Source organism: Agrilus planipennis, unplaced genomic scaffold (genome assembly GCF_000699045.2).
Source record: "Agrilus planipennis isolate EAB-ADULT unplaced genomic scaffold, Apla_2.0 scaffold170, whole genome shotgun sequence".
Lineage (NCBI taxonomy): Eukaryota > Metazoa > Arthropoda > Insecta > Coleoptera > Buprestidae > Agrilus > Agrilus planipennis.
In genome coordinates this window covers 252,534-265,929 of record NW_020440530.1, presented here as the reverse complement: position 1 = coordinate 265,929, position 13,396 = coordinate 252,534, and the positions used below count along the sequence as shown (strand labels likewise).

General features: G+C 35.4%; 1 protein-coding gene across 5 annotated transcripts in view; it reads right to left on the bottom strand.

Moving 5' to 3' along the window:
* The window catches only part of LOC108736695 (hepatic leukemia factor), a 247,208-nt gene extending 246,060 nt beyond the window's left edge, over positions 1–1,148 (bottom strand). For 2 of the 5 annotated variants that reach the window (XM_025979744.1, XM_025979745.1), the window contains exon 1: positions 741–1,148. In XM_025979744.1, coding sequence (XP_025835529.1) covers positions 741–834 — 94 coding nt within the window. In that variant the 5' untranslated portion in view covers positions 835–1,148. The remainder of the gene's footprint in view (positions 1–740) is intronic. The other 3 variants (XM_025979746.1, XM_025979747.1, XM_025979749.1) reach the window with 3 other exon arrangements.
* Positions 1,149–13,396: the final 12,248 nt, after the last annotated feature.

The following is a 13,396-nucleotide window of genomic DNA, read 5'->3' as shown; positions in this document are numbered from 1 at the left end:
GTATTTAAACGATAATCCGAAAGTATAAAGTTACATGCAAGCGTTTGTTTGTTTCTATAACATAAACATGCCTCTTCTTATTATGGCTTTCAAACGCATTTCGTGACAGACTGCTAATTATTTAATTAACGCGATAATAAAGGTAACTGTAGCTTAAGTATCTGACTTACGTATTATTACTCCCACTACTAGCAACCGATACGTTATAAAAGTTATTAAATTTCGTGAATGAATGATAATAGTAATCATAATATAATAAGCAACTTAAATGCGTTTTTTTTTCATCATCGTACTTATGTTATTACCTACGTATTTGTTGTAGAATAATAACCGTGTTTAAGGTCATTCAAGAAAAAAAAAACAATGATGAGTAGTTTAATTATATAATAAATATCACACTGGTAGTAAAAACTGTAGTAAATATGCAGACGGAAGCTTTGTTGATGTTTTCCGTTTTATGGGTACCTAATAACGTTACAAAAAAAAAAAACTCGGGACCGAATCAATTGTATCACACCCATCGATACAGACGCAGCGGCACCTGTGCGCAATCGCGCCCACCAAATGAAACATGTGACTGTCTTTGCAAATTGTTCTTGAATTAAAGTTCACTCGGTCACTAGATCAAAGGGATTAACATGAATTAAAATATCGTTTTAAACTCGTTTTATAGCATTCTAATTGTTGCGACGAGTGATTCTATCCAGCTACTTTGCGAACGAAGCGGTCTTGTCACTCACCGTTTAGAAGGGGGTAGTTGTGTCCGGGATGTCCCAGGAAGGACTTGAGTCCGCTCTCCAGCAGGATCGGTGAACCCCGGTCCTTGTAACTCATCTCACTGTCACTGTCACTGAAGTAATACGTTGAGCGCGGAATTTTGGCGGTTTTTTCGGAACACTGCAACGGAAAAAAATGGAAAAAAAATGATAAAAACAACGACGACGCGTCGAAAAGGGCCGCCGCGATGGATCCCACCGTCAGAACAGCGTAAATAACAACGCACGAGTTGTTCTCTCTCCTTCCTCAGCTGACTCGGTCCCGAATCAATCCTTACCAAACCGGCTAAAATAAGCGACGAGGAGGCGTCCTCTCGCGACGCAGTCGGAAAGTTCCGCGTCCTCCGCCGTCGCACACAGTCCAAGGCTGATAACAGCGGACGACAGCGTCACCGATGCGGTAATAGTAGTAGTATAGTAAGTAGGAACAATTAATTTTTATCATTCGAACGCGACGCGCGGAATTACTCATTACTCCATGCTACATCACTTCCGTGACGTGTGGGCAGACGAACGTGCAGGAATGGAAACTACTTTTAATTATTATCACCTAAAAGGTGTAGAAAATCGCAATTTTAAGGTTTGCCAGTTCTGGCCTAAAAGTAGAGCAAGTAGACCGAATGCTTCAGGTGCCGGTAGCGATGGTACGCGTCCTTTTCATCACTAAATACCATTAGGATCAATACTTTTAAACCAAGCAACAAATAGGTACTGATAAGAAGTATCTCGATGGTTTGAAGACGGTCTTCAACCGTTTATTCGTCACATTTAAATGAATGAATTTTTTAGTTTTTAATAGTTGGCAATCTTAAACTTTTCATTTAGTTGTTCTATTCCATGCATTTCAAATTCGACCACATTGTTTTCAAATGTTGATACTACCACAAACACATCAAGAAATTGTCTTATGGATGGTGTGGTGAACGCCATCTATAGAAAAGGTAACACGTTCAAAATGGGCTTGATCGATGGCCCACGTTGATGTACCAGGCAAGCTAAAATATTTTGAAAATTCAAGAATATTGAAATGCACAAAAATGAAACTGTCATTCTAGAATATGTGGAGAATCCGGTTAAAGAGGACAAATGAACTCGAATTAATAATAAAAATCAAATCATTAAAAAAATATATATATAACTGACTTTTCGATTACCTTATTGACTGTAAATGAATTCAAATTTAATGTTCTCTTTCCTAATAATGCTTCATAATGTCGTATAGGTAAATACCCCAAATCGCCATGTATAATAATTATACTTGAGTATTGAAAACATTATATTCTGATTCAAAGTAGTTGAAAACGGTTTTTCATATAAATATTTTGAGAAAATTCAAAACTATTTGGAGACGTTAAATCACGCCCATGTTGGGTGAATTACATGGCAAGAGGGTCATTGCACTGTGTTTCATTGATTCTACTCACTTTCTAGGCTGAAACCAAAAAAAGTTGTTTCAAATTTTGGCTCACCTTCCTAGGTATTGACACGTAAATTTCTTCAGCCAAAAGGGCATTATATTCATATAAATCTACCCTGACAGTCTGGTAAAAAAAATATTGGTGAGACCGATGGTCAAAGGCCACATTTCTATGATACATATAATGGTACAGAAAAATGACCTTTTCTAACTACTATACAAAAAATTGTACGCACCGGTTTTCAAAATACACTTAGTACGTCACCATTGATCATTTATTAGAGACTTCGTCCGGCTACAATTCTGACTTCATTAATTTGACAAAATCCTTTTCCGGTTATGGATATCGAGCTAAATCCATGCTGTAGCAGTCTACATAATGGACACTATACCTAACAGAACAATTATTCTTGATTTCTGATCCATCAAAACCGTCATTGTGATTGCGATTTCGATCTCTTTGGATCTCCTCAGCACGAGTAGACAGTTCTAACATTTGCTAACTTTAGTAGAAAACTTCAAATAGCGCCCACCACGCAACGAGTAAATTGATCAGTGTTCTGTTGAAATTGTCTATAGTGTGCTCATGAATATCAAAAAAACAGAAATCCTGATCTATATCTGATGGTTTCAACAGATCACTGACGAAGAACTTCTTCTTAGATGGTTCTAATAAAGCGGATTTTTTTGTTTATTTCTCAAAATAAAAAATTAATTTTCAGCTGCTATTTTCTAGTGGTAGGTTGTTTATCTTTTGATCCTGCCTATATATGCGGCATATAGGTGTCGATACTTTACAGTCGATACCAAGTATGTAAGTGAAGTGAAACAAGTAGCAGAGAANAGTTTATTTTATTGTATTTCGAAAGTAAAAAGCATCGGCATCAAATGTCCGAGTTTGAAACCGAAAAATCCAGATTTTTATGTCCCGGTTTGCTGATTTTTACAGATAGCAACCTGATTTGTATAAATCTTTGATTACTATCTTCAACTATGTTCATACTGATGCTGTCGAGTTGAAATTTGGTACAGCTGTAGAACGCACTTGCCAATATCTGTATGTATAAGATGAAAACGTTTAAAAATATTTGTGGTTTTCATTGCAAAATATGTTCTAAAATTGAGGGCTGCAATTTAAAAATTGAATATCAGCATTAAGTGATCAGTAAATGACTACTTATATATTCAATTTTTTTTAATTTAAAATAGCACCTTTTTGATTTATGACAAAATAGTATCTCGGATCTCACCTGTTCGGGAGTCCCCCGAAATTAAACTCCTGATATATGCCAAATGGTATCTAATTTACTTTAACTTTAAGATTGAGACTGTTTTGGTTCTTGTAATACCGGGTGTTAAAATTACAATTTTTTCATACTTTCGCAATCTTAATGTTTCAATTAAAATTCGGTAATTCTGTGTCGTATAGTGTTTTGGGGTTAGCTGATTACGAAGCTGGGGTAAATTTTTCAAAATTCAAAACGATGGTTTTAACATTTAAATTCAGGCGGGCTTTAAATTAAATAGTTTAAAATTGCACCCTTATTACATAGCACACTGTAATTTTTGTAGCGCTTATTTTTCATTTTATTTGAAATAAATTAAGAGGGCTAACAATAAGTGCATGAACATACTTGTTGAAAGCATATCAGAAACTTTTGAATATAAACTGCAGTATTCGTTGCAGTGCTTTGACGATTAAATATTTAAAACTCAGTGGCGGTTCAAAACTATTAAAAATTGTATCAATTTCATAGCATGTCATAGTGTAGATGATGTATACTGCATTATTGTTGCGAGGGGGCCATTTGGCGTTGATGTCCTAAATACTTGTGAACGATCATCGACGACCACATAAAACTAATTTTTTCTACCCCTCGGGAAAAGTATTTTTGTCTGGTTAAAAGGTACCCTATGTCCTTTTCTGTATCCCTGACCAATGACAAACGTTAATGACCAATGAGACTTTTCGATTCCGGGTCCGGGTCTGTATCCGTCTGCCATGGTCTAAGTTTTTCTGTGGTCTTCTTAGATCACTTAGGCTTCTGTCTTCATTTAAAATTAATCTTTCTCACCGTCAACTACCGTCCACCATATCCACGATTCCTAAAAGGAAGAAAGTTTTCCACCCTATCCTCCTCTGTAACACGCTACTGAAGTGAAACTTCTTCAAACACACAAACATACCGGGAAAGGGGTTAAGGAATGGTTTAATGGTATTATTTGTACACTATGAATTTAAATTTTACACTGTACATGCCGGAGTTGCCTGTAACGAACGTTGCATTGAAGCGCGCTCGTTGCTCAAGCGATCCCCACTACGAACTCGACCACGTGGCCGAGTAGAGGGGGACATCCGTTGCATGATTTCGTTACATAGCAACTCGCATGAAACGAACTTACCCTACCGTGCGTAAAGAAGTTTCACTTCAAAAACCTTGTCGCATTATACATTTAACTGCACTGACTGACACTGGTGACGCCACTGCAGATACAACTTTAGACAATCTTATTATTTATGAGCCGCAATAAAACGACATTTAATACAATATTTACACTGAATGTATAATAACGACCCCAATTATTATGTTTAGGTAGATACCTATACACCATTATCACAACAGAACAAACAATATTGATTGCGGTTTATCGAAATGGCTTATCTGAAAAAGTAACCTGCCAATTATTTATTTAATTAAATACTTGCTTGATGGTTGATGTGAAGACACACTTTGTTTATATGAGCCTATCTAGTAGCAAAATGTAACTCCCGATTAGTTATACAGTTTATGAATTTTTAGGTTATTTAGAACGAAAACTAGCAAAAATGTCAAGAGTTATTTTCCTTTAATTGATTTTCTTAATCACCTTTTACACATAAGAAGGAAAAGGTTTAGTTTTTGAGAAAAACTATTTGTCAACACGAATTCTACTGAACTATTTCCTTACAATTTCAATTATTCATTATGAAAATTAGATTAATAACGTATTAATTACCTATCAAATTGTTGGAAGTTCTTAATGAAGAAATCTAAAACTATTTTTTTTTTGCAGATGCCTGGTTAGAACAAATGCTAACAATGATGGCTCCTGCAAGCAAAAACAAAACCTTGGAACAGCACATTAGCTAGATGATACAGTAGTTTCATATTAAAAGGTAAGATAATTTTATAAGGTTTCTAAAGTAATTTTGTGAAGTTGAGATGGTTGATGTATCCCACCATATCGTATCTTACGATTAAAACGTCTAATAAAATAATTTTTAATTGAAGATCACCAATATTTTGACATTGAGTGTATTTACATGTTAATGTTCGCTCCTGGTATTAGGCTCAAACGAGGGTAGATTTTTAAGTTCGCAGAATGGATGAGTAAATTTATTAATGAGAATAGTTATTATGTTCTACCAGTTAATTGACTTATTAGATACTAAGATTTATCGCAATCGGGTAATTAGACTTTAAATTATCGCCGACCAAACAACTCAATCGAGAAAAAAATGTGAAATTGGAGAAAATCGAGAGCCGCGCTTTTATAAAGTTTTGTACGAAGCAAGTAAAGTCTATTCAAACTGTGCTAGAAAAAAATGAAATCTGTCTATGAAGACTCTTACCCGCGTAAAACCACGGTTGACAAGTGATACAGTTTCTTTCAACAAAGTAGGGACTTACTTGAAGACGACCCACGGCCAGGACGACTAATCGACGTGACCATTCCGGAAATTATTTAAAAATTTGGAAAAATTAATATTCGAATATGCTCGATTAAATAAAAAACAGCTCACAGAAATGATTGAAATATCCGATACAAGCACTTTTAAAATTCTTCTGGATCATCTCGGGAACTACATTGTAAATTTAGTAACGGAGAATTATTTATATCAATACTAGCTGGGGTACCCGGCTTCGATCAAGGAGTTGATATAAGATTGTGTGGTAGTTTAATAAAAGGATAAACTTTAAAATATAAGAGGTACATAGGTGAAAAACGCTTCTAATAGTTCACAACGTTCTAGTATGTTCTGGAACGTTCCGCAATGATCCATGACATTCCAGACTATTCTTGAACATTCTGGTGTTGTTGTTGTGTTGTGTTGTTCTGGAATGCTCTCGAATGTTCTGGACTGTTCTAGAAATTTCTAGAGAGCGAAATTTCCACTGCTCATATCTTCAAAAGCACGTCCTTCAAGTAAAAACGGGAACCTTTCTAACATACGGGAGATAGAGGGTTACATATNGATCACTGACGAAGAACTTCTTCTTAGATGGTTCTAATAAAGCGGATTTTTTTGTTTATTTCTCAAAATAAAAAATTAATTTTCAGCTGCTATTTTCTAGTGGTAGGTTGTTTATCTTTTGATCCTGCCTATATATGCGGCATATAGGTGTCGATACTTTACAGTCGATACCAAGTATGTAAGTGAAGTGAAACAAGTAGCAGAGAAATGTTTCGATATCTAAATTTCATCCCCAGCTTAAAATCCATCGATGATTCACATCGATACCTTCTTTATTTTTTTTAGTTTTGCGAATGGAGCATACAGATTATTAACATTTTCAACACACAGCAATCACTCAAATTGCTTTAGATGAACATGTAAACGATTGATGTGCTCGAATGTTTGTCTTTGAATGAGATGCCCAATTTCTCAGGACGTTTCCCATTTGACAAATTTTTAAAAACTTCCGACAGAAATTGTTGTTGAATAGGATTTGTTCCGGAACTAAGTTTTTTAAGTTATATATTTTCGGGTATCCGGTTTTTGGAAAGTTTGGAAAAATCGAGGAAACGTCAAAAAACTTTGGAGTGCTCAAGGAAAGTCTGGAATTTCAGGGGGTGGTCTAGAAAAGTCAGATAGATTCTGTTAATTTTTCTTCAACGATTGTAAATGAAGATATAATAATCGTATTTTATTTTGAAATTTTAATTCGTTAAATTTTAAACTTTACTCTGGCTTTTAGAATTGGTTATTAGCTATATACAGGATTCTACTACATGCAATCATCAATGAGAGGTTAACTTTTTTTTAAACATGCATTGTAGTTTAAAGACTCTTCTTTTTCGTAATCTTATTTAGTCCCTAATCTATAATATAATAAGCAACTTAAATGCGTTTTTTTTTCATCATCGTACTTATGTTATTACCTACGTATTTGTTGTAGAATAATAACCGTGTTTAAGGTCATTCAAGAAAAAAAAAAAACAATGATGAGTAGTTTAATTATATAATAAATAACACAGTGGTAGTAAAAACTGTAGTAAATATGCAGACGGAAGCTTTGTTGACGTTTTCCGTTTTATGGGTACCTAATAACGTTACAAAAAAAAAAAAACTCGGGACCGAATCAATTGTATCACACCCATCGATACAGACGCAGCGGCACCTGTGCGCAATCGCGCCCACCAAATGAAACATGTGACTGTCTTTGCAAATTGTTCTTGAATTAAAGTTCACTCGGTCACTAGATCAAAGGGATTAACATGAATTAAAATATCGTTTTAAACTCGTTTTATAGCATTCTAATTGTTGCGACGAGTGATTCTATCCAGCTACTTTGCGAACGAAGCGGTCTTGTCACTCACCGTTTAGAAGGGGGTAGTTGTGTCCGGGATGTCCCAGGAAGGACTTGAGTCCGCTCTCCAGCAGGATCGGTGAACCCCGGTCCTTGTAACTCATCTCACTGTCACTGTCACTGAAGTAATACGTTGAGCGCGGAATTTTGGCGGTTTTTTCGGAACACTGCAACGGAAAAAAATGGAAAAAAAATGATAAAAACAACGACGACGCGTCGAAAAGGGCCGCCGCGATGGATCCCACCGTCAGAACAGCGTAAATAACAACGCACGAGTTGTTCTCTCTCCTTCCTCAGCTGACTCGGTCCCGAATCAATCCTTACCAAACCGGCTAAAATAAGCGACGAGGAGGCGTCCTCTCGCGACGCAGTCGGAAAGTTCCGCGTCCTCCGCCGTCGCACACAGTCCAAGGCTGATAACAGCGGACGACAGCGTCACCGATGCGGTAATAGTAGTAGTATAGTAAGTAGGAACAATTAATTTTTATCATTCGAACGCGACGCGCGGAATTACTCATTACTCCATGCTACATCACTTCCGTGACGTGTGGGCAGACGAACGTGCAGGAATGGAAACTAGTTTTAATTATTATCACCTAAAAGGTGTAGAAAATCGCAATTTTAAGGTTTGCCAGTTCTGGCCTAAAAGTAGAGCAAGTAGACCGAATGCTTCAGGTGCCAGTAGCGCTTCAATTTTTGAGTTTTATTTCCTACAGTGAAATTTCGGTTTACAATTAAAATTTATTAAGTAAGTGCTCTGTATATGCAGAGGTACATTTTTGAAATTGAAAACATTTTTCATGTCAATCGTATGAAACAGTTGAAACGGACGGATAGTAAGTCAGCGGTGGAGAGGCGGGGGTCGGAGGAGAAGGCGTAACTCGTAAGTTCAATGACGTTCGTTTGAAATAATTATTATCATGCAAAAAGCGGTCAAGTGCGTTTTAGTAGTCACCGACGAGGGTCTCTCGCAATAATTGATGCCTCACGCACAAAAATATTTGATTGGTTTTTTTGAACGTAATCAGCCTCTACGGCGCAGCCGAATGGAGTTAAGAATATTATTATTTAAAATTATAGACATCTACCGAATCAATTTTAAAACATTTATGCTACTGCTAATGTAAGCTCAAAACAGTAAGCAAATCAATAAATAATCATGCAAGCAATCGATTTAAGTGATCGCATTTAAATAATTTTATCAAAAAAAAATCCGCAGCGAACATATTTTATTAATATCTTCTTCGTCTTTTAAAAATTTTGTTTATGCTCTTTAATTCCATCGCGAAATGACTTGCTCGTATGACTTATTACAGTAACCACAACTCAAATCCTTGCAACAATTTTATTCACTTTGTAATTCGCTCGACGTAGGTATTCCACAGAAGTTTTCCACAACAAAATTCACCTTTATTGTGAAATAACGTTTATAGTTCACTGTACTTATTAGCATTAGCATTTCGTAATCTAATTACCAACTTGAGGTATTGTATACTATGAGTTCTGAGGTTTCAAAACATTATCAGGTGTAGAGGTACGTTTACTTCTAATACACATACATATGTTAGTACAATTAAACTTAAGCACTTGTCGACACTATTTTTTAAGGTATAATGATAATATAAAGACGTATGAGGTTTTTATAAATGAATTTAAATTTTCCACAGCGTATAGAATGAAAAAAAAATTACCACAACAATAATTACTAATTATGCCTAATAAATCACATATTAGATGTCGAGAAATCATTTTCTTAGTATTACATCATTTAACTGTTTAGAATTATAAAACGCCTTAAATATACAGGTAAGGTAAAATATTCACCGAACATAACAACTGCACAATTTCCTTGTCGCAATTTTTTGTTTTTATGTGGCACTACCGAAAATGCATAATTTGGTGAAACTGTAGAATATGCTTACGTTGGTCCACTGTTTTGAATTTAGAGGGCTTTACGAATTTTCCTATACCATACAGTGTATTCTTCAAAATAATAATTTTGATGATTTGTTAATTATCTATGATGCCCACAAGTCCATACACAAGCATGGGTTTCTCATATACAAACATATGCATTCAATATTTATCCTTTTCGTGTAGGGGTTGTGAAAATAAGATTAAAAAAGGTGCAATCTAGGGTAAGAATTAGGTGTCTTTTGTTGATTTGCTTAAAATTGTACTATTCTATTATAATTGACGATTAAACTGAGCAAGAAAATAGTGAAAACCAAGAGGTAACTGACCTGTGTCTGCCACTACACTAAAACAAGTTTCTAAAATAGGATTTTAGTAAAAATAAATACGTAACAGTAATTGAGATATTATAATAAAAACCGATGTTTAATGTCGACGATTTTTGCACTTCAATACATTTATGCAGGGACGTACCGGTGTAGTTATGGGAGAACCTGGGTGACCAATGACTAAAGTGACAAGCGACAAGACAAAGCAGGACAAATTTAGTTATATATATTTTATTGTATACATTCATATACTTGTACAAAAATGTATTTATTATTAACTAGCTTTTCCTCTCGGCCTCGCTCGCAGAAAGTAATATTGTTTCTCCATAAAACCTTTTAATTCCCAATTCACCCTTACAGCGTTTTAATTTTATATAATATCGCCGTCTTAGATTTTAAATACAAACGTAGCAGCAACATTTCATCCTTAAGGGTTGATTTTTAAAAATTGTCAAAACACGTATTTGTTTAATTTCAACAATGAGCAACTTTCGGATAAATCTGAGTATAAATAAAATATACCCAATGGAAACATTGTAACCTCTTTTCATTTGATAAATAGTATCAAACAGCATGTATAGTAAGTTTCAAGTAAATTCAACCACAAATAAAGTATGTCCCCCCGCCCCGCCCTTTAGAGGCTAAATTTTTTAAAATGTTGAGATAGGTTTTTCCGAAATTAAATGAGAGACCATTAAGACCAAGTTTCAAGTAAATCTGCCCACAAATAATATATGTTCCATTTAAACATTGCAACTCCTCTTCACCGCTCATCCCCCATCCCCAACAGAGATTGACTTTNGGTCGTCAGTCCTAAGACTGGTTGGACACGCACCTCCACTCTTTCCTATCCTGAGCTAATCTTCGCATTTCCCTAAAACTAGAACATCCCACACCCTTAACTATTTGCGAACAGTAACCGAATCTAGATCTACTACTACTCCTCTTAACTCCTGTTTCTGCCTCTAATATGTCTCTGACCAGACTTTCATACCTAAGAAGGTGACCTACCAACCTATCTCGCCTATTTCTTATTGACTTCCAGATAGTTCTCTGTTCTCCTGTTCTTTCTAATGTCTCTTCATTCATCCGCGGTATCCTCATCATTCGCCTTTAATAATGACACTTAATTGTAAGCTTTTATTTTAGATTATTTTTAACAAACAAAACTGTTGTGCTTCTGCTGTGTTTTTGTCTCTGACCTGAGGAATTCATAGACAAGTTGCTGAGGAATTTAAAATGTATTTACGAAACTTTTAACAAATCCACACGGATCCCAAGTGTCACCAGTATTTTATTGTTCAGTTACCTACAGCGACCTTCCTACGAATTGTTGCCAATTTTAGAAAGCATCTAAATTTAATACTTTACTATCTTTTTCCGGCCAAAATATCAGAAACATTGTAGTCTTTATGTACTATTAGGAAGCAATTTTAGTTGTGTAGACATCTAAAGAAAGTTTTCACTGTAAAAAATTCATAATTCGTTGTTACCAATAAATTTTTAATATTGCGCTAGGTTGATGAAAATGTCGATGTTCTGAATCCTGTGGTAATTGACTGTATTTTTTTATTAACAAAAGAGTTTTGATTTAAAAAGTTGCCATGGTATCCGCTGTTTACGAGTAAGAAACCGTGACTTTTCCGAGCCATTAGTGCCGTTTTCCCTAACCACTTCGCACCAAAATGGAAAAAGTTTTTTTTGTAATAAAAATTGCAATGAAAGAAAACTACGGCCCAATTTGTCTTGACTTTTTCTTTTCTTTTGCAAGAAATGAAATATTTGCTTTGGATTTTTTCACATCGACGTATTTCAAACTTATTGTTCCTAGAAGCAAATAACAAAAAATTCACCGTGTAATTATACAACACGCTACTGAAGTGAAACTTCTTCAAACACACAAACATACCGGGATAGGGGTTAAGGAATTGGTTTAATGGTAATATTTGTACACTATGAATTTAAATCTTACACTGTACATGCCGGAGTTGCCTGTAACGAACGTTGCATTGAAGCGCGCTTACGGCTCAAGCGATTCCCACTACGAACTCGACTACGTGGCCGAGTAGAGGGGGGGCATCCGTTGCATGATTTCGTTACATAGCAACTCGTATGAAACGAACTTACCCTACCGTGCGTAAAGAAGTTTCACTTCAAAAATTTTTATTGAATCTAAAAAAGGTATAATATAGAACCGTAACATTGGTGTCGTAGACGGCCAAGCAAAAAATAAAAACGGAGAAGTTTCTTTTATAACTAGGTTTATGTGCTTTTAATTTACGTTTAAACACTAGAAAGGGAATCTACAGGTTCAGTCAGATTTTGTAGAACTAATCTGCCGTTCCCCTAAAACGACTAACGTCCACCAATTTTCCCTGAGTCTACTATTGCCTACCCGAAAGAGACTAGCGCCCCTTCGGGTACGTTATCACCCACTTTGACAAAACCTGATCTTTCGGTGTAAGGCAATATTGTCTATTTTTCCAAATTAGTCGGTTCAAATATTGTCTCATTTAGGTCACCGGGTAAAAATTTAAAGAATTTTCCTAGATTTTCCAAGTTACAATCGCTGACTTTTCTTGACCACCCTGACTTACGAAGTGTATACCCTAGTTTTTAATAGAACACCCGAATGAGAAAGTCGGTGCATACTTTACAAGGTTTAGGTTATAAATATACCGTATGTTGACTAAAAGTAATAAACTTTAGTTAAAAGTATAGTCTAACATCAATTATTGTTAAAAAAGATACACTTTACTTAGCAAAACCAACAAATTTTATACTATTCAGTTAGAAACTACAGCCACGAGTTGGTTAAAAGTTATTTATTTATTTAAAAATCAGAGCCGAAGTTTCGTCCAAGTTGTTGGACTTTCTCAAGGCCAGTATTTATATCTTTAACTAACAGAAAAATAGGGGATGAACGGTTAATAGAATTTTCTACTGTTATTGTAAAATTTTTGCCAACAATTTTTTTTTTTTCGACAGTTGCCATACTTTGTCGGGTAGATTTTGTCGCCTGGTCCATTTTATTCTTGTCACAGTCGGTGTAACTTTTTCGTGTTTTCGTCTTGGCGAACGCACAAATTCAGAAATAATCGAAGGTGGAGGATATATTGTCTCTAGCCCACGTCCCGATTTAGATAGAGAGGAGTAGCTCGTACATATTCCGAGCGACCGACGACTAATCGACACTTGAATAGATTCCAAGTGGTCCGTTACAAATAACTAGCTTTCTTTTAAAGGAAGTACCTACTTACCATCAACTGCGCGCATACCTTAAACCTTACAAATCCATTCAATTTTAAAAAACTCCCCTTATAAACTGGTTAAAAATGACCCAAAAGGTTCTGGTAAGGATACCAGTTATTATAAAATATAATTTTT